This window comes from Nematostella vectensis, chromosome 13, assembly GCF_932526225.1.
Source record: "Nematostella vectensis chromosome 13, jaNemVect1.1, whole genome shotgun sequence".
Lineage (NCBI taxonomy): Eukaryota > Metazoa > Cnidaria > Anthozoa > Actiniaria > Edwardsiidae > Nematostella > Nematostella vectensis.
Window position 1 is genome coordinate 9612201 of NC_064046.1, and position 26831 is coordinate 9639031.

Below are 26831 nucleotides of genomic sequence, written 5' to 3' on the forward strand. Positions count from 1 at the left end.
GGTCTCACAAAGTGTGTATTGCCCAGCAACACAGACTGTGATATTTTAAATTATATCAAACTTCAATCATTTTTTTCTAGATTTATCTTGCAAATTCATTATTAATTGTACTTTCAAATGTTTAACCATAACAAAGAGGTTTCTGACAAACATTCTTAAAATGTTTATTAGATATGTGCTGCCCCCTACTTGCAATTATCAATAACTAAACTACATTACCATTTAGTTATTCAACTTTGACAGATAAAATAAGATCTTAATATGAGTCTATGGTTATTGTTTTAGCTGATCTTTGGTTTTCTCGTGAGTATGAAACAATGTTTTTATAAAACTTGAGCATAATTTCCCCCAGGCCAAATGTCATGGATCTTTTGAACAGTATAAAAAAAATGAAGAGATTCAATGCAAAAAAGTAAATACAAAAGAATCACTTAGGTTAAGTTATATTTTTATAAAGGGTTTCATGTGATTTACTCCTTAGCAGAGCCTGTTGATGATTCTGTTCAGCATCAAAAAAGATAAACAAGCTGTTTACATATAAACAACAGATCAATTCTACAATGTAGTTGTTGTGCGTGTATACCCACTAGAAGTTATGCAACCATTCTACTTTCTTAAAGCCAGGAAACTGTCAATTTACAAGAGTTGATTATTTATATTTGGGGTTCACCAACCTGTTGATTTTGATCAGTAATTTTCTATTAAATAAAAAACAAACAAAAAAACTACAATTGCTTATATGATTGGTTTGCATGTCAAATTATGCAGTTTGAGGTTGACTGGTGCCGGATGATTCTTGTTGCTTGATGTATGAGTTCTCTCCGGGCTCATCCTTGAGATGGTTGTACAGGGGGAACTCACAGCAAAAGATAGCTTTCAAGATGTTGTTCAGAGCCGCGTACAGCGGCGGGGGTAGAGGGATGAGGGGGCTGGTGCGAATTCGGTACTCTCTGTATGTTTCAAGGCTGCAAAGACCAAGGTAACAATTATAACAATGCAGTATTTTACAATAGAAGTGGATGAAGAATTGCAAACAATTATCCATCAGTTTAATATATTGTGCATCAATGTAAATGTATAGTATTATAAAAAGGATTGTATTGAATATGAGGGAGCTTTAAATAAAGAGGATTATATTTTATATAAGAGATCTTTTAATACAATGCTGCAGTATAAACAAAAGAATGTATTTATGTTTAACTGTATTATACATAATGAGCTCCTAGTGCCCTTACTTTCCATATCTTTCATCAGCCTTCTTCTCCAGTAAGGGGATGCCGCTAAGAAACAGCAAGATAGCCATCAAGAATATAGGCCCTAGCACTGCTGCCCACTCGCCACCAATCAAGATGCTGCAGCTGATGATAAATATACCCCACCAACAGCACATCTCGCCAAAATAGTTAGGATGTCGAGACCAGGACCAGGGTCCTACTGTACACCACTTGCCTTTATTGGCCTGGAAAAAAAAAATTTAAAACTAGGAATTAGAAAATGAGGGTTGGCCTGTAAGAAATAGTCATGTTGCTGACATGTTGCACCTCTTGCAGAAAATGGAATCATTTCACAGTTAACACAAAAATGCTGATTTAGACTTACAGGGTTATTCCTGAAGTTGAATTTAAGCTGGTCAGCGACAGCCTCTAGTAACAGACCAATGGCAAAGATAGCCACGCCCACATAGTCTGCTGCCCCTAATGGTACCAAGTTTTTACTTAGAGGTGCATTGACCATCATGACAGGCAAACTAACGGTGAAAACCCACACTGCTTGGTAAACCCAGAAACCTGCAAATGCCAAGCAGTTCTCCCGCTTATCATCAAAACGCTTGTCTTCACCAATCTTGATAATACGGTAGAGAAGGTAGCCTGAGAGCCTCAAGCCCCATATAGTAACACATACGGTTACCATTATTTGACGGTCAGCATATGTCTGTTGAAGGAATTGTGAATTGAGGTTTAATCAACTAGCAGAATAAGGGAGAGGGCTATTCTTGGCTTGAAATTTTAAACGGCAAATTCATTGGAAAATCAAATCTAAGAATTTTACCTTACTACATGTCTCATATTATTGTCAACTATGCCCTTTTATGCGTTATCTTTTTTTTAATGGTCTCCTGTGTATTCTAGAGAGTATACTGCACTAATGAGCTATAAATGTTATATATATATATACACACAAAGTTCATTTTTATGGACCCCCAAATACTAGTCTCATATTAATCAAATAACAACCTTTAAGCTTTTTAAAGCATCCTTATGTTGCTAGTACAAGCTTTTTCAGTGGAACAGTGTTTTGGAATATTATTCTCATTTGCCTCGTAAATAGATTTTAAAAAATGGATATTACCCTTAACTTATATACACCCAGACAGCGGAGTTTTATTAATTATCATAAATCTATGGTTCAAAGAGTCCACTAAATAAAGGGATCAAAGCGACCGCCAAATTTATTCATTTCACGTGCAATTTGTTTCTACATTATTAGTATCCGATCCTACATTTTTATACTCAAAAAGTTAAAAGACTGTCGACGAAATATAAGCAATTTCGTGGTAATATTTCGATATTTCGAGATTATTGTTTTATTTCTTATAGCAAGAACCGTGTCAAATGCTCTTTCACGTTTCGAATGGCTTTGTTTACTAACTAGGTGGGGCTAGGTGTTGGGCCAAACATCAATAAAAACCAAGTAAAAAACAAAAGAAATAAGGCCAAACACGTTTCTTTAGATTGTAGAGTGGACAGTAGTGGATAAAGAAGAAGAAAGCACGTTTTGGAAGCAATGCATGTTAGATTCTCAAGATGTAGCATTGAGACGTAAGAGGCCCTTACGTAACTTTAAAGAGCAAATTAAACAAAACATCGAAATATCACTAGCAAGTGACGATAATTCTGGGGAATTTTATAAATTTTTGAGTATAAACAAGAAAATGCCATCTGTACTTTTAAAAAGTGGTGCAATTTATCAAAAATATCGCTTGAATTTTTGATCGTTCATTCGACTCGCAATCAAGACTATCTATAAACATTCTAGGCGGATGTACTGTAGGCAAAAATTGTGAATCTGATCCCCTAATTTAGAGTGCGATATCCCGGTGAGAGTATTACTTACCTGAGCGAGACAAAACGTCAAAATAGCAAGCACAACGAAGTTCGTCCCACCAGCAAAGTCAGTGACTTTGTCGAATTTGCACGATGCAGCCACAATAAAGAAAGAAGTCTGCATTGCAATAGTGACGATAGCGCATAGAGCAAGATAACGGGTGTCGTCTGGGATAGCCTCAACAACCATGGCTGATACAAAGTACGAAAGTGTGGGGATCTCAGATTATTCTGTGGCCTCCTACTCGGCACATCGGCACGGGTTGTGTTGTGTGAATGAGAATCGTTTATTACGTAACCGTTACGCATGCTCGAATGGGTTAATCACGTGACTCTCACGTTCCGCGTGGAGGAGTGGGAGGGGCAAAAGGCCGAACTTGCGCTCTAAGGGATCTTTCAGGGGGAAGGAAATCCAAACCAAAATAACAGAAATGACTGCGCCTATCACGCCAGAGAACGAAGAAAAAAATATTTTTTTTTAAAACGGGAAGTAAGACCCTTTCTACAAAAAAAATTCTGCCTATATTCGTATACTAAATGAGTTGCTTTTGTTTGTTGCGTTTAGTTGTCGCTAAAGTCTGTGCTACTTTGCCACCTAAAATGTCATCTTTAGTCCCCTATTCTTCATTGAATTGCGAAGCATGACAGAAATTACTGTGAGATAATTCTAACCAAGATATTTCGAGTTTAAATCTTATTCTGTTTATAATCAGAAGGGCGCACACCAAATACAGCTTTTTTGGTATCTAATAAGATAAATAGCATCAAAACGTATCTACTGTAACTGTTTTCTTGAGTTTGGAAGACTTCAGACTCTACCTCTAAGGGGCGTGTCGCCCCTTTTCTCTACGGTTCATGTTTTGGATCACATCCCGCCCGCCGGTCACTGGTGTCGAGGAAACGAACAAAATTATCAACACTAAATTAGATACTGATCACCGACAGATTTTTATTGTTTTTTAAACGGCATATTAACCCTATCCCACCAGTTTACTTGCTGAAGGCCGACGGTAACCTCAACCGACAAAGAAAAATAATATATTAGAATCCGCGCTATTTAACAGACCATCCGCTATAAATTATCAGTCCAACCTCAAAGAAACTTCCATAGACACACTGCTTTTATCGCCATTTTAAGATATTTTTCGCTTTTTTGTTAGAAATGATCGGAGATTGTTACCCATACTCGACCGGAAGTAAAGTGGTAGTTCCTGTTTGAAGGCAGGCGGGGAGTTATTAGACTATTACAAAAACGTATATTACATCGGATAATACATATATAGTAAATCGACGGCTACGAGCTGACTTGGATTTACACAGGGACCCCATGCGTCTAGGAACGTAAAATCTGATAGTGGACGCACGCATCTGCCACAAAGGCCACAACACTGAAGTAGCCGAAAACCTGTGAAGGGAATAGACACATATCATTGACAAACGAACAATTTTTTAGCTGTTTAGACGTAGACAATATACCAATTTTGAAGGTCTAGTCAAGATAATATGATCATGTTCATATCAAGAAAATTTAGTCAAAAATTGTCGTTTTAGGCAAACGCAATCACTTCATAGGAAACAACTCCTTTTATGGAGTATCTGCAAGTTTACTTTCACTCTTAGAAGGTCGTGCCACGGGGGTTATGATAACTATATGACTTGTAATCTGAAGAGAATACTTTTGTTTGTGACCATCTTTAGTCAATTTGGAAGGTCTTTTAAAAGAAGTAAGGTTTATACGGCCACAGACCCCAAAATTTAAAGGTTTGCTTCATACCAAAAACAAGCCACATGTAGAGGTCCGTGTGGGGCATGGGGCGGGGGTGCCACATACCCCACCCTCATTTAATTATTTTCATCATTAGCTGCCCCCCTCCTTAATGTATCTGCATCTGTCCCCTTTTCCCCCCGCAGGCCCGTACCCAGGGGGTTGCAGGGGATGCGAACCCCCCCAGATTTTTATCAGAGAACTCACCCCATCCCCGGGAAAATTAGGACCGTTTTTTTTAATTCCGCACCCCCCACAAAAAAAAAATCCTGGGTACGGGCCTGCCCCGTCCTATATTTCAAGGCCTTCTTCTCCCGCCCTAGGCAATATAGTTCCCCAACAACAGCAGCTGAAGCAAAATGTCTCATGAACTTACGATGGCAGAGTAAAGGGAGCCAGGCAAGATGGCATAATTATGCACTCGGGCATAATTGGCAAGCAAAGATGAAGCCACGAGAAGTAGGATCCCCCAGATTATGGAGTTTATAAACACCTGTCCAATACATAATTATGTGTTAGTGCTTTATATCACCAGGGCGATTCTGGTAACCAATGTGAGGCGAATGTGTGGGTTACACCTTTACCACCATTTGTTTATACTAGCTGGTATAAAAACAAAGTGACAAATTGTTTGCCAGGCGCGTGCAGGATTGGCTGGGGGGGGGGGGGGGGGGGAATCATAGGTATCATGTAGAATTTACCATTACCAGGCTGTATGGGTTATTGTGGGCTCATATCGGTATTCTATAGTGCGTACCGACATGTCCCAATTGATCTGCGGTATTTTCTGCACGAGGCAGAAAAAGTAGAACAAAAAGATGATGGTGACGAAGATCCAAGAGAATATGGTTACGAACAGGAAAAAGTTGGCACTACAGCAAGCGACCGCTGACACCCAGGCAATTAATAACTGGAACTGTAAAGGAATAAGAAAATAAATACATTATGAACAATTTGTTTCTAAAGGACAAACAGGTAGACATAAAGCGTTGAAAATAGAGACAAGGAAGGAGGTACGTTGGGATGTCTTTGTACTGTTAGACAAATACTGCAGTATTCTTAAAGCTGACTGCTTCTGCTTCTTTTTATCGCCTTTGCGACAATCCCGTTCCATAGTAGAGCTAACACTTAGAATCTGCCTCCAAACAAACATCAGTGAACGTACTGGGAAGGGGAGAATTTCATTTATCTCGGAAAATGAGCTAGCGGTTCATTTAAATATTCCAAAAAGGCTCAATTTCAAGCGTTAGGGTTTCAAAGCGTAGAAGAGCCTCTTTGTTATTTAGGAGCTGTAAAGAGGGAGGTCACGGGAGGTCACAGGCTCAAAGACGTGGCGGAACATGGCCGGCGGAGGGGGAGGGGGTAAGGGGCGGGAGGGAAGGGAAAGGAGCGACAAGACGTCTTCTCCCTCCTGTTTCTCCTCTCCCATCCCCTCCCCCCTCCGCCGCCCCAATGATGTGACTAAAACAGCCTGGGATCAAGATCAAGTCTAAAGAGGGCGTTACAGACTCACGAATTCGACGATCTTTAGCATTCCTCTTGGAGACATCGCATACGTCATGCTAACGGCTACTGTGCCTTCGGGTTGACCGCTGACCTCCGTATGCGGCTGCTCAGGGTCAGACATTGTGGTGTTCTACAGTAGAAGGCTTCGTTAGCTCAAGTATGAGTTGGAAGATGCCTAGGTTATTTTTTTACAGTCTTTATGGTCGAATCTCGACCGAGCTAGCTTAGCGTGATATAGTTATTGGTTTATTTAGTACAAGCTTCTATCTATTTGGTTTATGACCAATTCAGTTTCCGAATTTTAAAGCACCTTGAAATTCACTCCTATCTTTAGAATACGTTACGTTACACACGGAGAGAACGATGTTTGTCAACAAATTTGGTCCTCAAAAAATCTGATTTATGATGTTAGTGGTCGAAGGGGTGGGGGAGGTTGGGGTAGAGTGTGTGGGAAGGCAGTTTTTTTGTCACGGGTGCATATACTTATAGCTCTTTCAAAAAGCGTTTTCTGTGCAAACGGCAAATGGAGATTGGCAAATGGCAGCTCTACTACCGAAAGACACCATTAAACCATACGAAAGGTATCATAACATCACACTTCTTCCGGATCAGGAGAATATAGATCAATCATACGATAATCCATTGAAGTCCATCATTGTTTGACTCTGGCATCAGTATGTTAGTGAAAAATTATTACCCATAAGTACTTTCGGACTGCCTCTCGTGCCGTTTTCACTGACAACCATTTTTTAATAAGGTGTATACACACAGTGACAATATGCCGTGACCGAAACCCAATTAGCAGCCTATAACGGAATAGCTTGGGCTGTCATTCAGGGTCTTAGACTGCAATATTAGTCTATCGAAAATAAAGGATTGTTCCGCTTGGATAAAAATCTGCTGTACACTATACTTGAACACTATACTTGAACCAAAAAACGGCTAGTAATACATAGTATTCAGAATAACAATAGTTCAAATGCGCACGCAAGAATTATATGCCGATAATATGGAGCGCAACGAGATAGTTCTATGGGCTCTATTCACAAATAGAAACCTAGATACCCATCTGTCGATGAATTACCGTAAGCTATACAGGACACTCGACTCCGTTGGTCGCGATTCTCAGCTTTCTCTCTGCGTGAGTGCGTAGAAGAGCAAGCAGGACTTACTGCGTGTGCGTCTGTGTTTATTTTTCACAGGACGCGCCCGATTGCTGAGAAAAGCTGATACTCGATACAAGAATATGATTGGCTCCACTTGATGTTAATAACCTTGGTATAATTTGCTGATAGAAAGGTAGCATCAAGTATCGAAACTTAATGACTCAGTCACGCTCTCTAATTGTCACGCCTATTAGAGATCCTTCAAGGGAGAGGGAAAGCTTGGAGTTTTCTTATATAATTCTAAGGCAAAAACAATTGTTCAAGAGATTGGAATCTATCTCGACCAAACAAACAGTTACAGAATGATTTAGCGCAATAAATTTATTTCAGTTTCGCAAATAATGCGAAACGAAAAGGTATTAAGTAAATACCACGTTGTTATTAGTAGCTACAATCAAGGTCAAAAGAAGTGGGACACGAACCTTTTTATATACTTCAATTTCCCGTGACCTTCGGCTTCCGGCCTTTTCATATGATATCGCATAAATGCCAGCATATAGATAAATCTTAGAATTATTTGCCAGGTATTATTTTAAAACGATAAAGTAATAACTATTTAAAACTTTGGGCCGCATATCGACGATTTTAACGCGATTTTAACAACGATAGAAGAGGTTTCTTAAAAGTTTGAAACAATTTGTAGACTTTCTATTTTAGCGCAGCGCTAAAATATAGCCTCGATCTGATGCTTATGTGCCTTTTTAAAACAGCTTTAAAGTTTTGTCCAAAAAGTAGCACGTCTATTGAGAACGAAAGTGGACTTTCGGCCGTTTTGGAGGGGGGGATGCGTTCGCACCCCCTGTGTACGGGCCTGGAGGATGATGGTGATGTTGGTTATAGCGGAGCTCCGTAGAGCGGAGCCCCATACCTAAGAAAAAGTGGTATATAAAACAAATATGGTAACAGATATTGGTAACCCATCGACTCGAGTTTTCGTGACGAGATGTCCGTCCGTCGCTTAAAAGCATCGTATGACAACCAAACCTGGCAGGTGTCATTATGTGTCAAGGGAAGTACAAAACTGTGGTCACGTGATTGGTGACGTCATCGATGACGTCACTAGTAGAGAAATTATGCTGACGTCATTAAAAAACATCGTGTGACAACAAAACTCGGTAGATGTGATGTATGTTTCAAGTGGGGTGCAGTGAGATGGTCACGTGACGTCATTCACGTCGTATGACAACTAAACTTGTTATGTGTCATGTAAATTTGGGGGAAGGGGGTATAACAAGTTGGCCGCGTGATCTGTGAAATCGTTGACGTCGTCAAAAATAGAAATAATAATAATGATGTTGAATATATATTTTTTTAATTATTAAGCGAAAATAAGCAAAGATTTTGTCGTTTGGAGCTCCGCTTTTAGGCAATGCCTAAATCTATATATTAGTGATGATATTAGTGGTGATGATGGTGGCGATGGCGAAGGCGATGTTGATAATAATAATAATAATAATAATAATAATAATAATAATAATAATAATAATAATAATAATAATAATAATAATAATAATAATAATAATAATAATAATAATAGTAATAATAATAATAATAATAATAATAATAATAATAATAATAATAATAATAATAATAGATAAGCAAGTGAAAATGTCTGGGAAAAATGGAGCAATCAAATTGACATCAAAATAGAAAAGCCTATATTTTCCCCATCAGTGTAGAACAGTTGTTGCCCAACATAGAACTGGTATAAGGCGACACAAGGCATAACCTGATGTTCAGGGAAATATTCAAAGTATAAAGAGAGCTTGTAGCTTTTATCTATCTTATATATTTCTCGGTAATAGATAATACAGGAATAGAAGACATCATGCATTCTCATTGTTATGTCGTCATGCAACTGCCGTCGAAAGTGCGTAAGCACTTTCACGACAAAAAGGGCATAGAAATTTACGGGTACCCTAATGTCCCATCGTTTATTGATACCATTGACGGAATGGCCAATTAATATTTATATTCAGAATTTTAAACACTATCCCCTTATCTTCAAAGATATACTTTCAAGGTTCTAATCAATACTCATATTTAAGAATTATACAAGTACCTGCTTCCAATCAAGCAAATCCATTAAAAATCCTTAAATTTGATTCTTAGCAACTGCCCTTTTTGCTAAGGAATCGGTTTCACAAGTTCCAGCTGGATCTCATGGGTTAATCATGGGTTAATAGAAAGGGTTAGGTATCAAAGGAGGAAGAGATAGGTAGAACAGGACACGACTCCGTTGGAGTTAGTGTGAGGAGAGAGTCTATGGGGGGGGGGGGGGGGTGGGGGCGTTTGGGGGCCTTATTACCGCACAAATTTTTTTTCGAAAATACCGCAATGGCGCAGAAAAAAATCGGATATATCGCATACCTCACAGAAGGACAAGGTTTTGAAGAGCATGCGCGACACTCCGACATTTCTAGGTTTCACACAAGATCATCCCGTAGCACGGGATGCACACCGCAGGACTAATTAACACCGCAGCAAATTATCAAAATATCAAAAAAATTTTTACCGCCATACCACCGTTTAAAAAGCAAAATCTCATATCTCGAAGTGTGTTGAAATACCGCATCACCGCATGTTTTTTGCTCTTTTACCGAATATCGTACAAAAAAGGGCCAATACCGCAAAACCCGACGTGCAAACCATTGGTGTTCTACGCTGTCAATTCGAAGCCCTCAGCCCAACTAAGGCGTCATTATCACCCCCTGACAATAAACACATACTTACTCCGTACGATCAATAGCAAAAATACACAGTTTCCAGTTTTATGTATCCCAGCACCAAAAGTCATCCGCAGCTATTTGTTGTGATTCTAATCAAGCGTATACAAACTGCGGCAAATTTTAAAAGATCGGTTAAATAAGCACACCCATGGGTGTGATTAATTATCGTGTTCGTGTGACAAGAGAAACAATATATTAGATAAGTGTATGAACCCAGCCATAACTTCTCAACTAGTAGTACTAATGAAGATGAGGCCAGTACTGATCTGCGTCCTGTTGGCTACTTGCGTCGCTCTTCTCAGAGCTAAAGACGAGATGGACGAGAATTTGATGGAAGATTCGGTAAGCATGTTGAGCACAACCACCAGCATCTTAGCTTTTCACAAGATCTTCAAAAAGTTGTATAAAAAAGTGAACAATCTATGTTTGTCGACAGGAGTTATAATTGGTAGTATAGGCTTTTCTTTCCATCACGAATCGGACTGTACGAGTGCAATTTAGTTCAACCTTTTTTCCTATAACTTAGTGACTTAAAAAGGGAAGTTTTTTTTTGTAACAAAAATTTTTCACGATTATTCTACAAAGATAACTGGCAAAGCTCACACTTCCGAAAAAAGGATAAAATTAAGAATATTATATTTCTTTAAGCGAAACACAGATGATCGGGTATACACTGTGTAACGATGCCATATAGTTTGACTAAAGCGTGCATAGTTAATTTTATGTCTGTTTCTTTAATCTTCCACTGTTTTTTTGTCCTTGTGCTTTCCGTCCACCGTCGCCAAAGTTCCCTTTATACTTTCAAAAATGGCTAGGATCTCTGTGTCCGGGCGTTGGAAGTGCTCACAGATATTAAACAGGCCATCCTCTCTAAATTATCAATCACATCCTCAAAGAAACTTTAAATAAACACCCTGCTTTCAATATTTTAAAATATTTTTCGCGTTTTCCGTTAAAAATCATCGAAGATTGTTACGTAATCGACCGGAAGGTAAACTGGTGACAATGCGGCTTTAAGTGCGAGTTTGTAGGCTTGTATTCTACTCATCAATAAGGCCATTAACACGACACCCGTCGACGTGGCGTTATTTGAGAATGATCATTTTTGTGGGGGTGGGGGTGGGGGTTGTGGATGCTAAATACACAACATTGATACGGCATCCGAGCTGGATCAAAGTCAACTGGTTTTTCAAAGGGGGTAGGGGGGAGGCGTTGGGGGGTCTAATTACCGCAATACAGCACAACATTTTCGAAAATACCGCAATACTGCAGAAAAAAAATTGAAAATATCCATACCGCACAGAAGGACGAGGTTTTGAAGACCATGCGCAACACACCGACATTTCCTAGGTTTCCTGCTAGATCATCCCGTACCACGGGCAAATCTGCTAATTAACACCGCAACACCGCTATATTTTAATTTTTTTAACCGCAATACCGCCGTTGAAAAAGCAAAATCTCACATCTCGAAGTGTTTTGAACTACCGCATTACCGCATGTTTTTTGCTCTTCTACTGCAAGCTTTTACAAAAAGGGCCAATACCGCAAAATCCAACGTCTCTCCTTTCAACGCTTACACAATTTTGAGTAAGCGGTTTACATCAGGCAGATTATAACATTTTTTTTAATTAAATGGGCCTTTTTTATATTTTAATTTTTTTAACCGCAATGCCGCCGTTTAAAAAAGAAAATATCACATCTCGAAGTGTTTTGAAATACCGCATTACCGCATGTTTTTTTGCTCTTTTACTGCAAGCTTGTAAAAAAAGGGCAAATACCACAAAATCCAACGTCCCTCCTTTCAACGCTTAGACAATTTTGAGTAAGTGCTTTACATCACGCAGATTATAACATTTTTTTTAATAAAATGGGCCTTTTTTATATATTTTTTTCTTTTTTTTTTTTTAGAGCAAATGTAGAAATGACTATGTGCGCTGTATGAGTGGAACACTTGACCCGGTAAAACGAAGAGCATGCTACGACGTATATCGCTAATGCCCCGCCAACAACCCCACAGAACCGGCTTACGTGGTAAGTGACTGTCGATGCTACCATCTCACACAATAGGCTTACGTGGTAAACGGACGTACAGTTTCGCAATCTTTCAAGCCTCCCTCCCCCTCCCCCCAAAAAAGGGCATCAAATAAATCGCTATAATTTTCGACCTACGTTATTTCTTATGCGTCACAGGTCCATTGAAAATATAGCAGAAATGCAAAATGAGATCAGAAAACAGTAGTTGAAAGCCAACGCTAAAAAATATCTTTGCAACAGGATGTGATTTTTTTAATAGGGTGTGCGTTTTTGCCAACTAAATTATGTTCTGTGAATTGCAGCAAAAGTGTGCCGGTGAAAGGGCAACTAGTTACCTAGCAAAAAGGAAATTTCATAACAACTATCTCAGCTGCCTCAGAAATAAGCCACAGCCTACCCGTCCCTCGACATATCACATGGTAAGCCACTAGTGTACCGAGGAATTCATACCACGCCCTTTAATAGGGTAAGCCACTAATCTTCCATAGGAATTCATACCACGACCTATAATAGGGTAAGCCACTAATTTACCATAAGAATTTATACTGCACATGATGATTTCTGATTATGACGGCTAAATAGCATTAATTGTGAAAGCTGCGATTTCAGTCCCTTGATTCAGTCTGTAAAAGAGAAGGTTACTGAAACTAAAAAAACCCCGAGGGTAGTAATGGGCCGATACACAATCTTTTGTTCTATTGCTAACTCGAACTTACCTTAATAATTGTTCAAACGTGTTTTTTTTTTGAATACAGGAAATGGCATTTACAAGGTGTGCGAGACATACCAGTAGTTAGATAAAATCAATTCAGTGCAAGTGTGATATGCAGTAAATGACGTTTTCTGAATAAAGTGGAATTAAAAGAAATAAAAAGCCTACAAACTTTTTAATATAATGCATCGGAAAGTTTATTTAATATTATAATCGTCATCATCCGCATCGCTTTGGCCACCACCACCACTTCCTTAACACCATCACTATCATCCGTAATAATACTATTTCCACCATAATCACCAGCTCAATATTATCTACTATCAATTTAAAATTTATCTGCTACTATCAACATTATCATCACCACTATAATAAGTATCGAAAACACCTTCGTGATCATCACCATCATATTCTTCGTCATCACGCCATCGCCATTGCCATCGCGGAATCATATTCTTCGTCATCATGATCATCATCATGATCATCGCCATCACCGTCGCCATCATCATGTTTTAATTGATTTGTGAGACATACCTCCCTCGACACACCTCCCTTACCACTCGTGTTGCCGTCCAAACACCTCTGACTAACACCCAATTCCATTCAATCCAGAGTTGTCCGTAGTCGTCCCTACTTTTAGATTAGAGTTAACGACTGCATTTCATCTTCGCGCGCAAGCTTTTTTTTTTTTTTTTTTAAGATAAATCACGGACTCCTAATTATGATCACGGTGGGGGAGTATATCATTTGCATATTCTTGAAAGAAAGGAAGATAACAATCAAACATTTATCAGTTGCAATTTGGATTTGTGTTTATTATTTCCATCACAAGTTAAACAGATGGACATTTGAATAAGTGCTTTTTTTTGCAGTTTATTCTATCAGTGCTTTTTTGCGGTTTATTCTATCAGTGCTTTTTTGCGGTCTATTTTATCAGTGCTTTTTTGCGGTGTATTCAATCAGTGCTTTTTTGCGGTTTATTCTATCAGTGCTTTTTTGCGGTTTATTTTATCAGTGCTTTTTTGCGGTGCATTCAATCAGTGCCTTTTTGTAATGTTCGCAGAAATCCATCCTTTAAAACACGGGCCGAAACATTTGTGAGGTCGTTGAGCACGCTCGTGTTTTGTGTTGACTTTGATAATTGTCTCTTGTTGGGTCCGCAAATTTAAGCACTCTGCGAGAAGCCGTATATATATTCTGCGTAAATTACTTCCATACTTGACGCATACTATCCTGTTTTATAGTTTCTTTAAAAAAAGTTACAATTTTTTTCTTCAACCAACTGTTTAATGTTTCCCACCCTGAAGAAAAATGTTGTTACAAATGCCGCTTTTATCTTAACTGCCGTTGCTACTTCAATAAACGTTTTTCTTCTTCTCTTTTTTTCCATTTTTCCATCAATGTTTCAGTGTTATTATTGATGTGAGTATTCCATGCGTGTCATTGTCATCGTTGTATTGTCGCGCCTCGTGACTCCATAGCCCTGCTTGAGGGGGGCGTAAGGCGGTGAGAAAACCGCAAAATTGTACAGAAACTGCATAAAAAATCGTAACACCGTTAAAATAAGTTAAAAAAGTAAACCGAGCAGTATAGAAAACGCAATACCGCGGAATAAAATACGAAAAACTGCGTCAGATTTAAGGCAACCGCAACACCGCAAACCATTACGCCTCTCTCCTGCTGAAATGACATCTATATATTTATGCATTTTTTAGGTAAGCATAGGAAAAGAGGACCGTTAGAGAACTTTCACGGTTACAATGAATTGTATTGTTATATTGTATTTTTGTATAAAGCTCACCAGGACGCAATCTCCCCGACGACATAATAAACAAGTCGAATCTATTTAAAAATCGGAAGAATTCTTTGAGGCTCGTTATTCACATCATTCAAGATGAAAACCTTTTCAGTGAGATTTCAAATCTTAGGTCTTCTAGTTTTCATGCTAATCACAACGGGAAAATGCCAAACTTGTAATGCTGATAATGGTCCGAAATTATCTATCCCAATCCAGGGAAGACGACTTGTTAAACATGTTTTTAAAACACTGCAAGAAAGTAAACCAATGTTGTGCTATGCCGAATGTCAGAAAGACAAACGGTGCCAGAGCATCAACTTTCTTTACGACAGTCTGACGTGTGAACTGAATAACCGGACCAAGGAAGCGAAACCGGGCGATTTTGATGAATATGAGTATGGGCATCATATGGAGCTTGACACGAGAGGTAAGTTGTTGGAGGGTTTTTTTTTTTCTGGTAGTTAAGAAAATAAGTAAACAACACTGTGAGAAACAGATGTTTGAAGCTTTCCCGCCAAAATAAACTTGCGAAAAGTCGATAATTCTCAAGAAAATCTTCCATACATCATATTAAATGTCGTACATTGGAGTTCGAAAGTGAGAAAATAAAATTCGGAGTGAACAAGAAGAATAAGGAGTGAGAAAATAAAATTCGGAGTTAGTAAAAGAAATAATGAGTGGGAAAATAAAACTCAGAGTGAACACATAAAATTCAGAGTGAACACATAAAATTCAGAGTGAACACATAAAATTCAGAGTGAACACATAAAATTCAGTGTGAACACATAAAATTCAGAGTGAACACATAAAATTCAGAGTGAACACATAAAATTCAGAGTGAACACATAAAATTCAGAGTGAACACATAAAATTCAGAGTGAACACATAAAATTCAGAGTGAACACATAAAACTCAGAGTGAACACATAAAACTCAGAGTGAACACATAAAACTCAGAGTGAACACATAAAACTCAGAGTGAACACATAAAACTCAGAGTGAACACATAAAACTCAGAGTGAACACATAAAATTCAGAGTGAACACATAAAACTCAGAGTGAACACATAAAACTCAGAGTGAACACATAAAATTCAGAGTGAACACATAAAACTCAGAGTGAACACATAAAACTCAGAGTGAACACATAAAATTCAGAGTGAACACATAAAACTCAGAGTGAACACATAAAACTCAGAGTGAACACATAAAACTCAGAGTGAACACATAAAACTCAGAGTGAACACATAAAATTCAGAGTGAACACATAAAACTCAGAGTGAACACATAAAACTCAGAGTGAACACATAAAATTCAGAGTGAACACATAAAACTCAGAGTGAACACATAAAACTCAGAGTGAACACATAAAACTCAGAGTGAAAAACTAGAATCCGTGCAGATTTTGTCAAGTTTGTGAAGGAATGAAAGGTAAATTTTAGAATTCGGAATGAAAAAGAATGCACTGGCGGGTCGACCGTACTTTAGAATGTACTCTTTGCTAAAGGGTGAATAAAAAAACCCACTTCTTTTCAAAATTTCTGACAGTATTATATTTTATCATACAGGTAAAAAGCCGCATATAAGAACCAGATTAGACAGTTAGGATCATAACTAAAATCGGAGGCATTTTGTAAATTAAAAAATTATCCAATCACAGCAGAGTACCCACGCCCTCCCCCTTGGTATTTGTATGCGAAGCTATCACTTGAAACAAAATGGCGGCGCGAAGGGGAGTACGATTATAACAGCCAAAACGTTTATTTGAAGCTGTTTGACACCCCGAAAATAATATGCCACATTCAATATCGAAAAACACGCACTTATAGTTCAATAAACGCTGAACACAGACCCGGGAAGCACCGTCGACTCGATGCTAATGCGTTGTAATAAGCTAAGTACAGCAACTAAACACTAGTGTAAAAGTTTTACTTGATACAAAATTAAATATAACTTTGCCCCTCTGTTTTTCTATCAAAATCACGAGGTATTTAAGTTATTTTAAACTGTTCTTCAAGGCAGTTACTTCATACGAGGGGTCTACTATAAAGCCGGAGATTATACATAGATTTTACTTAATTTTCTCAATAGTTTCACGTGTGATCAAAATACAACGGCGTACAATGTTTTAAACAATAAAAGTGCAATAAAAAAAGTAAGCGAGAGAGAGAGGGGGCTTAAACTTGAACAACCATTGTACTCCACTGGGCACTAATCTTTTTTTCCTTAAAAAGCTTATCTTTCTCAGTCCACCCAAAATGAAGTTTTCATAATTTAATTCTTTATCATCAGGGCGTTGACTATAGATTTTCAAGTGTGACAGTATTTAGAATTAGGAGGGTGGTATTTTTTGGACACAACCCATGTATTCTAGCATAAAAAGGAACTTTAAAAAGAAATCCAAGGTGCTAAGCAATGACTTAATAGTTTTTAGTACTTTACTAAATTGTTGGTCAACCCTCCTTGTGTATAACCAGTGTGTGTAAGTGTATAACCTTACACATCCCTGGTATAACTTACCCTCCTGGTAAAATTTCATTTGTCATGTCAACTGACTGAAATTTATGAATATTGTTAGATTTTACAAGTCTTGTGCACACTAGAAACAATTCTGCAGAAATGATCATGATTTTGAATGGAATATGCTAAGATTGCATTGTTTCTATTATTTTGTGCCACCAATTTACTTTGCGTATTCTAGCAGTGATCCTGTGCTTAGCATGTGTACACTAGAAATTAAAACTAGCCACCATCATCTCCAGAAAACCAACCCAACAACCCCTTTCCAAATACTCCAAAGAATTAAGCAAACATATGAGAAAAATTTGGTGACAGTTAACTTATATGATGTCTTCAATGTTTTGAAAATTACATTAAATCAGGCATCCTATTTCAGCCTGACAATGTTTTGAAAATTACAAAATAATATAACTGAATCATCAATTGTCAATTACACCCACATGAACTCTCTATTTTTGAACAGAAATTCTGTCCGCTTGACTAAATGGTGCAACTTAGTTTACATAAACATTTTTCATCTTTATAAAAAAAAAAGATAACAGGGGTTTGATGTATAAGCACTAAACTTCTGATTCCTTTCCATACAGAAGTCTTTAAGTGTAGGCATGTATCTTTATACCAAGGCAAGGAGAATACGGCAGAAATTGCTTTGTTATTTGGCAGTATCCACTCAAACTTTGCATCATGCACTGAATTTATGTAAAATAAGTTGCCATCTAGCATGGTATAAGATAGGTATTCAATGATTTATTGTAGAGTACTGCAGAAAATTCCACTTGTCATGTATCTCGAGAGCATACCCCTTGAAAAAATATCCCAGATAAATAAGCTCCTACTCATGTGCTCACTAGGCCAGTCCCTTTCAATTTCATCGATTATTTTTATTCGCAACGGCTACTGTAGCACCCCAACCAAAACGAAAAGACAAGACAAAAAAAGGCTTACCACAACTCAGCTTCCCGCTTGTTTTAGTCGGCTACAATTCTTCTGCGACTTTGATGTATGCGGGTTACCTCAAACACGCTCTCAGGGACTGGACGTGAGATTCCATGATACAGCATGTAATTTGCGAAAATGTAAACAAAAACTAAATGGCGGGGTACCCATGGGGTACCCATGGTAGACTCTGTCGATGTATTTCCTTTTTTGCTGACACCGTCCGGACCTAACAAAAATCCCAACTTTCTCAGATCGGTAGGGCACACATGAGGGCGAAATTTTGAGTGACGTTGGCCGTAAATCTTAAAATAAATATTTTCTCGCCATTATCGCACTGATTCGTTTTTACAACAAGGCGTCCGGGTTCCTCTAGCATGCAGTAAACGCAATAAATCATAGGTAGGAGTATTATTCGGCCGACAGAAGAACGTTTTCTGCGTGGTTCTCTAGCCGCGGCTATGGCTGCCATTTTGCATAATAATGAGGTAAAGTGATACCTCCAATTTTAGTTATGATCCTAGCTGTTAGAAACCCCTTCACGAGCACCAGCATAGCCTAAAATTTAAACTGGAATAAAAATAATCATTTAAATAATCACTTCAAAAATCTCTTAACACATGTAGCTCTATGGATGCATTTGAGCTAAGCTTCGAAACGTTGTATTAGTTCACGGAAACGCGACAATTTTATGATACTCAATTTGGGAATCTGTTCGACCTGTGTGAAAAGCGGCGTAAAAAGGCCTCGGTCGAAACGTATGCAATGGTGCATCGTCTCTAAGAAAATGAAGTCACTAACATATTTTGCGTGCATAGCGCATCTGCATTCACGAAAAGTATTTTGGTGAATCTATCCCATTGTTTGTGAAGGATTCAAAGCGAAAGAGATTCCAAGATGTAGCTTAAAACTTTAAACATATGTTTTATTTCTAGTTGCTTTGGGGAGTGTATACGAACTTCCAGGGCTCTCGTGTGAGGAAATATTTGCCAGCGATCCTTGTTCGAAAAATGGGAACTATTATCTTTCTCCAGACAACCAGACACCTTTTCTGGTGAGTAGTAGCACTCTAGCCTGCGTGCTTTTCCGTCGGTTTACCCTGCGTTTTTTTGCTGTTTGCCTAACGATGTCTCCCCCTTTCTCTCTGTTACAGGTAAGGTGCAAGTTTGACCAAGCCCCTGTGGTCTGGACTGTTATTCTACAAAGAAGTTCGGACGCTGTTGACTTTACTCGAACGTTTGACGAGTACGGCGTAGGCATCGGGACTCCTGGAGACGACAACTTTCTGTTGGGTCTTGACAACATCCACAGGCTGACCAACAGTCCGGGTGCGAAAATGCTGCTTGTGAGGCTCGAAGACTGGAATGGTAATGTCAGATTTGCCGAATATGGCAACTTTGCTATTGGAGGCAAGGCTCAAAAATACACCCTGGCCCTGAAATACAGATACCAATCAGGTAAAGGTCTTCTTTTATTGAGGGATCATGCTAAAACCGGGACGGGGATGCGAGACAGGCCGTGGGACAGGAAGAAGGACGGGGACATAGCTTTTATTTTAATGTACAATGTCACTCACTCACTCACTCACTCACTCACTCACTCACTCACTCACTCACTCACTCACTCACTCACTCACTCACTCACTCTCTCACTCACTCACACTCACTCAATCACACTCACTCACTCACACACTCACTCACTCACTCACTCACCACTCACTCACTCACTCACTCACTCACTCACTCACTCACTCACTCACTCACTCACTCACTCACTCACTCACTCACTCACTCACTCACTCACTCACTCACTCACTCACTCACTCACTCACTCACTCACTCACTCACTCACTCACTCACTCACTCACTCACTCACTCACTCACTCACTCACTCACTCACTCACTCACTCACTCACTCACTCACTCACACTCACTCAATCACACTCACTCACTCACACTCACTCAATCACACTCACTCACTCACTCACTCACTCACTCACTCACTCACTCACTCACTCACTCACTCACTCACTCACTCACTCACTCACTCACTCACTCACTCACTCACTCACTCACTCACTCACTCACTCACTCACTCACTCACTCACTCACTCACTCACTCACTCACTCACTCACTCACTCACTCACTCACTCACTCACTCACTCACTCACTCACTCACTCACTCACTCACTCACTCACTCACTCACTCACTCACTCACTCACAGTGATAATTATCACTCAAGTGATAATTGTGGGCCGGCTGGTCCGAATGAAAAGTGTAGTGTCTATTTATTACTAATTCCAGTATTTGCTATCGCAGGAGATGCTGGGGATTCGCTCACTTATTCTAACGGGATGCCATTTACAGCTTATGACCAGGACAATGATCAGAGACCAAGCGATAACTGCGCTGCGAGCTTTGGTGGCGGTGGCTGGTGGCACAATGCATGCTTCAACGCTAATTTTAACAACCCGTATTACAACAGTGCCATTTGTCCGTTTGCAAAGGGGATAACTTGGTTGACTTGGCACGGGCATGAATACTCATTGAAGAAAGTAGCTATGTTAGTAAGGAATGTATAACTATGAGTCCTTTTTCAGATAATGGGAGTCCTGTGGAAAGTGGGCGCGAATGCGAGGCTTTGGTAAGACTATCACTTTTTTTTCTCGTTTTGGTATTAAAGTTGAAGTTTATGTGGTCAAAAGGGCTTTGAAAAGCAATTATTTGTTCAAACCAGTATAATTTAAGACCAAGGTAAAAAATCGTACGACCTGACAAAGCTATCAGATTTTACAGGACCCTTATTATGTAAAAGAATAAGGAATGCAAAGATTGAGGAAGCGTAAAAATTCCTCTGTGTTCCATATCGCCAATCACCACATTGTGTTGAGCTATCGAATGAGCTGTGCACAAAAATCATAGTAATAATTAAAATTCCGAGTATTTCCTGTGCACGAGTAATTCTCAATTTCGTAATTCTCGATGTACTTAAAATCTAGACCTCGAGGACAATTGAACTATGATTCAATAGACCATGAGACCAAGAGGTGTAATTGTTTTAGAATTCTGCCAAGCGGGAAACTAACGCAGGGTAGCGGAGTACGCTATTTTTAATAACTATTAACTTGCCGGACGTTAGTGATGCTTAACATGTCCGCGTCGTTTTCAAGTGATACTCCAGAATCGTACATCGAGCGTCTATTCCCGTTCCGTCCGCATTAACTAACGGCAAAAAGTCGGATCTAACTTCACGAGCAGGTAACTCTAGGTATCATTTAGGTCTAGTGAAATTCTGGTGTAGCCAGATTCAGTATTAAGAAAGCGAGTGCAAAAATGGTTGGAATGCTGTCAATCGTGTTATCAGGTGCGAAGCTTGCCATGCGCACTAGCACAGCAAGCCTCTAGTGCGTTACCGCCGTAGTCAATAGTAACCATGCAATCATTACGTAGGTCACGGCAGTCCAAGGGTAACTCACTGGCACACCCACGAAGAAAGGTTACCCTTTGTACACCCATTGGCAAAAACCTTATCCAAACGAAACTAAAAGCTTTACGGGATGTCAATGTGGGTTTTCCGAATGGACTTGCCTTAGAAGAATATAAAAGGGGTGTGGTAGATACCAAAAATCATCTTGTAAAACCTTCTTCCGTGTAACAACGAACAGAATTAAACCCGGTACCTATACCCCCAATCAAGTCGTCTTCTCGTTGATAATTCACCAACTGGTCATACTTACACAAACATAGGTACGCAGTGCGTACGTGAAGCTATTTGCAATATTGCATCAGTTACTGAGTGCTTGTTTGAGCCATACCGATGATTTATATACTCCACAAAAGTTCGTGTTATGAGATGTGTTGTTATTTTCACAACCATGCATGCAAACTATTTTTAACAAATATCCTCAAAATTTCCACACCTTTTAGATCTTTCTGTAGATCTTTTTTGTTCCCTTGATTATTCAAGTAGAAAATGTTTTTTTATTATACTTTTTACGTGATCTGTAATTCTCCCTTGGTCTTGTTTTACAATGTCACACCTACTAACAATTTGAGTCGCTCAAGCAGGTGTGATGCTCAATAGTTTCTAAAATTGACACTTTACAGGAACCTGTCATTTGTGTTAGACCTCTTCACTAGCAAGTTCTCTAAACACCTCCCCTTACCTTTCCACGAGCGACCTTAATTAAAATAAGCTTATTGGAGCTTATCCCAACGTCTGTCTGTCTGATTTTCTTAATTGGATATCACAGCTTTTACATTGAATCATATCAAGAAACAATGATATAAGAGAACGAATGCCCGCGGCCCATGATATCATCCTTGAAAGCTAATTTTAGATCGCGCGAGCTTGTCAATCATAGCATCCATATAAGGTTCGTCGCACCATATTTGGTTATGGGCACCTCGCGAGCTAGTATATTTTCACCACAAACTTTTTTGGTAGAGCTTCGTTTCCATCACCCAGGTTGCCCTTGGTCGTGACAGAACTGGGAACTAGTCTACGCTTATATGCTTATATGTAATGGGCAAAGAACCAGTTTAGTGGGCTTACTCGTAAAAATAACTCGACAACTTTTGTCTATAAAATTACACCGTGACCTCTACATATGTTTGTCACCACCTTAATAAAGACAAGACCAGGAACACCAAGCTAAGAGTTGCTTCACAATTAGTTTTCTATATATTTTTTTTGCATATTAGAGTTTCAAATTGATAAAAAATAAGTTTCAATGGTTGTTTGTTTCCATACGTGACTGTTAAAGGTATTCTATTCGCGAGCTAATTTATTCTTGCATGAAAAGACCGGAAACGCTTCACGATCCAGTTAGCAGTAACGCTCTTTTTCTGTCTTTGGCTCTAAGCAGCACACTTTGAAATACAGTTTGTACTCTGATATCTTGCGCATATAATTAACTCTTTGGTAAAATAATAAAAAAAAACATAATGTCTACCTCTGGGGATCAGCGCTCAAAACCTTTTTCTAAACACTCAGCAGGACATAAGTTCCGAAAATAAAGTGCCACCGTAACCTCTACACGTGTTTGTCATCAGCTTTATAGACCTGGAACACCAAACAAAGCGTTGCTTCCCACTTGGCTTTTTAGAAATATTTCTTGTTTCTATTAGACTGATTGTCTTAATCAAGAAGGGGGGGTTAAATGTTATAATGTTGCTGTTGATGTTAAAAGCGATTACTTCCCTTTATAACACTAACAGAAGTAGAGAAAGTCTAGCATCCATTTTAATATACAAGATTGATTGTCTTAATCAGAAAAGGGATGTTTGAATCTTAATTGTTGCTGTTGATGACTTCTCTTTATACGAAAAACAAGCACAGTTTTCGATTTTGCCGGGTTTTAAGCATAATTGGCTTGTTCCAGAATTCTGTCATTCTAACAGAACGATTTGGAGAAAGTGTAGCATCTATTTTACTATAGAAGATTCATTGTCTGAATATGAAAGGGGAGGTTTAATATTATATCAATACTGTTAGATGAATATTGGTTGGTTCATAGGGAATAAAGAGTACCATATTTCTGTTTTACGTGTCTTGGACCAGTTTCTAGCGCAGCCTCAGTTATTTCAATTTAGGGGGGGGGACTGGGGACTTTCAGTGAAACGAGTGGGGGGCGCGAATCACCCCTCCGGGCCTCCCAGGCCCGTCTTAGGCTTGGGAGGCGCGAATCCCCCTCCGACCCCCCAGCCCCATTCCAGGCTGGGAACTTTCGGTGACACCGAAACGCGTTTCGCGTAGATTAATAATTGCTGGTTATTAATCTACGTCGGGACCACTTCGCGTAGATGGATACTTAGCAGAAGTAAGTCTACGCAAAACACACTCCGCGTAGATGAGTGATGAGCAGTGGTTAGCAATCATTAATCCGCTGTCTATTGACAGCAGCGGGACTGGGGCCTTTCGTAGAAACGAGTGAGAACCTTGCAATTAGACCTCCGTCTGTCCTGTGGTATACCGAGCGTTCGAAGGATGAAGTGCGTAAAAGATTACTGCGGGTGGCTAAAGGTCGGCCATGCAAACACATGCGGCCAGAGGTGCATGGACACCTACTTCAAGGTGCACCCCAAAAGGCTCCGTAAGGGCAGCGCCCTCCCCGTGCCGTGCAGGATCTGCGGCATAGGGACGCAGTCGGAGACGCGGTTGTGCCGACCCTGCGGAGCAAATCGTTAAGGGCAGAGGATGCGCGGCATCGGGAGGCGCGCTCGGAAATGGTTCGCACTCGTCCTGTCTGACATCGCAGCCCGCGATACGGGCAATTAGAGACTGGGTGGCACAAGACGTACCCAAACACTCGTCCTGTCTGACATCGCAGCCCGCGATATGGGCAATTAGAGACTGGGTGGCACAAGACATACCCAAACACTCGTCCTGTCTGACACCGCAGCTCGCGATACGGGCAATTAGAGACTGGGTGGCACAAGGCATACCCAAACACTCGTCCCGCCGGCTGTGATACGGGCAATTAGAGACTGGGTGGCACAAGGCATACCCAAACACTCGTCCCGCCGGCCCTGATACGGGCAATTAAAGACTGGGTGGCACAAGGCATACCCAAACACTCGTCCCGCCGGCTGTGATACGGGCAATTAGAGACTGGGTGGCACAAGGCATACCCAAACACTCGTCCCGCCGGCTGTGATACGGGCAATTAGAGACTGGGTGGCACAAAGCATACCCAAACACTCGTCCCGCCGGTTGTGATACGGGCAATTAGAGACTGGGTGGCACAAGGTATACCCAAACATGGACGCTTATATAGAGGAGATTCTCAATAGCATGCCTGACAAAGAGGCGCCCGCCGTACTGGCAGGGCTGATCCAGAACATCCTGGACGAGGGCATCCCCGAGGATGCCAAGCGCAAGCTGCTTAAGCCGATCATGCCGGCAAGCTCGCGGCCAGAGGAAGTCTGGCGCAAGTTCGACCCATTGCTGCTGGAACGGCGGCAAGAGGGCCCAGAGGGCTTAGACCCCGATGAGTACTATTCTCTCTTCGTCGGCGGCGCCCATCTTCGGTTCCCAAGCGTGGATGCCACTCTTCGGGGCCAAGACATAAGCGCCGGTGTTTACCAGGAGATACGAGATCTTGGTGGAGCAGGTGTCATTGCTCTAAAGCCGGTTATGCGGGGGCCTGATATTAATGACGACGGCTCGGTGTGGTGGGTCTCGCACGAGCGAGAGTCTCTGAGGGCAAACGCAGTGCTGCCGCTGGTGCTCGAGATGGTAGACCCCGACCGGCGTAACGGACTCTTCACGGTCGTTGGTAAGGCCCCCGCAGAGCCATCGGCGCCGATCACGGAGGAGGAAGGGCGCTCGGAGCACAAGATTGGTGGGTCGTTAGTCAAAAGAGGGGACCAAATCGCAGTCGGCGCCCTGGAAGGCATCGATGCGGGCATTTGGGAGAAAGGGCGAGTGTACCTCGTCTACGTGAGATACGAGCTTCGCCCTTTACCTGAGCAAAATGGGCAGCCTGGGCCAATGTTTGACGGAGGGGGGAGTGACGCTTTCGCTAACTGTGTTGTGAGCTATGTTTCCGACTTCTTGAGGAATCGCGGCACCTCGCGCTCCCTTGGTCTAACCAAGACACGAAGCAAGATCATCGAGCGATATGACAAGAAGCTGGCCACTACGGGATGCACCAAAGAAGACCTCTTTGAGATGGAAAAGAAGCTCGAGATAAAGCTGGTAGCCGTGGACGCCCTGGGCAACGTTATGTGGGACTCGGGGAAGTACAAAAGGGGGTACACAGAAATCTTGCCACAATAACCACGCCTGGGCGGAGCTTCAGACTGAACCACCTGCGATCGCGAGCGTCCATGGCCTAGACTTCGAGGCTGAGAGGGAGCTTCGTTCGTTATGTCAGGAGAAGGCTCTAACCAGTGCCGCCACAAAAACGCGCGAGGCGAAAGTGCGAGAGGTGCTCATTCGCTTTATAAACAGGGCGATCCCCAGAAGCACGAGGATCTGGCTGTGTGGGCGTGTTATGGTCACGCACGAAGGCAAACTGTACCGATCGGGACAGGACAGAGTGGCTATCGACAGGGCGTTTACAGACGAGACAGGATGTGATCCTCAATGGCTCCCTGATGATCACCCAGCCTACCAAGAGTACACCGAAGCTACGCACACGATGGGCGGTGGAATCTGGTATCGCTTCAAGAAGTGGACCCAAAGAGAGAACATCAGGCAAACGCCTCTTAAATACTGGCGAGCGGCGCAGGTTGAGTCCAAAGTGTGGAATAGCAAGGAAAACTTAGGGGCGCAGCCTCATGCGCACATCGACATGCGTGCGGCGTACCTAGGATGCGAGGACAGTCTCTCCGGCGGCGCCTCGGACGGCTACCCTACGAACGTGTATCGTATCGCGGATGTTGTGGGACGGCCATTGAGCGAGGTTCTTCAACTAACCGGGGTCATTCAGCTGACCGAGTGGGAGTTCTCTGAGGCCTGCCACCCCTACACTTCCGGGAGGGTAGGGCAGCACTTGGAACAAAACGAGGGCTGGATCACCACGCCAGAGCTCAAGGACCTGTTAGACTCGGATG

The 26831-nt window shown here is 40.8% G+C and overlaps 3 protein-coding genes across 3 annotated transcripts; 1 reads left to right on the forward strand and 2 right to left on the reverse strand.

The window, feature by feature from the left end:
* Positions 1–90: 90 nt before the first annotated feature.
* Positions 91–3393, reverse strand: LOC5518601 (uncharacterized protein C594.04c). Its single transcript, XM_001638502.3, has 4 exons — positions 3115–3393; positions 1600–1932; positions 1236–1459; positions 91–965 (listed from the first exon to the last, which is right to left on the reverse strand). The coding sequence occupies exons 1-4, from the start codon at positions 3292–3294 to the stop codon at positions 761–763; spliced, it is 942 nt and encodes a 313-aa protein (XP_001638552.2). The 5' UTR covers positions 3295–3393; the 3' UTR covers positions 91–760.
* Positions 3394–4028: 635 nt separating this feature from the next.
* On the reverse strand, positions 4029–7607 carry LOC5518549 (CKLF-like MARVEL transmembrane domain-containing protein 4). The gene is made up of 5 exons (XM_001638503.3): positions 7460–7607; positions 6383–6505; positions 5627–5785; positions 5246–5362; positions 4029–4509 (listed from the first exon to the last, which is right to left on the reverse strand). Exons 2-5 carry the CDS (start codon positions 6494–6496, stop codon positions 4438–4440), a joined length of 462 nt encoding a protein of 153 aa, XP_001638553.1. The 5' UTR covers positions 6497–6505; positions 7460–7607; the 3' UTR covers positions 4029–4437.
* A 2893-nt stretch (positions 7608–10500) lies between these two features.
* Positions 10501–20851, forward strand: LOC5518602 (ficolin-2). Its single transcript, XM_032363222.2, has 7 exons — positions 10501–10612; positions 12179–12301; positions 12607–12723; positions 13060–15241; positions 19204–19322; positions 19422–19725; positions 20589–20851. Exons 4-7 carry the CDS (start codon positions 14911–14913, stop codon positions 20849–20851), a joined length of 1017 nt encoding a protein of 338 aa, XP_032219113.2. The 5' UTR covers positions 10501–10612; positions 12179–12301; positions 12607–12723; positions 13060–14910.
* Positions 20852–26831: the final 5980 nt, after the last annotated feature.

Bases quoted from the DNA above. Each gene is read 5' to 3' on its own strand.
- LOC5518601 (XM_001638502.3), bottom strand. From the start codon at position 3,294: ATGGTTGTTGAGGCTATCCCAGACGACACCCGTTATCTTGCTCTATGC. The intron at 1,933-3,114 runs GTAAGTAATACT...TTCCTTCAACAG, and splicing joins TGACGTTTTGTCTCGCTCAG to ACATATGCTGACCGTCAAAT. The intron at 1,460-1,599 runs GTAAGTCTAAAT...TTTTTTTTCCAG, and splicing joins TCAACTTCAGGAATAACCCT to GCCAATAAAGGCAAGTGGTG.
- LOC5518549 (XM_001638503.3), bottom strand. From the start codon at position 6,496: ATGTCTGACCCTGAGCAGCCGCATACGGAGGTCAGCGGTCAACCCGAA. The intron at 5,363-5,626 runs GTACGCACTATA...TGTATTGGACAG, and splicing joins AGATCAATTGGGACATGTCG to GTGTTTATAAACTCCATAAT. The intron at 4,510-5,245 runs GTAAGTTCATGA...TTCCCTTCACAG, and splicing joins GCTCCCTTTACTCTGCCATC to GTTTTCGGCTACTTCAGTGT.
- LOC5518602 (XM_032363222.2), top strand. From the start codon at position 14,911: ATGAAAACCTTTTCAGTGAGATTTCAAATCTTAGGTCTTCTAGTTTTC. The intron at 19,323-19,421 runs GTGAGTAGTAGC...TCTCTGTTACAG, and splicing joins ACAACCAGACACCTTTTCTG to GTAAGGTGCAAGTTTGACCA. The intron at 19,726-20,588 runs GTAAAGGTCTTC...TTGCTATCGCAG, and splicing joins GAAATACAGATACCAATCAG to GAGATGCTGGGGATTCGCTC.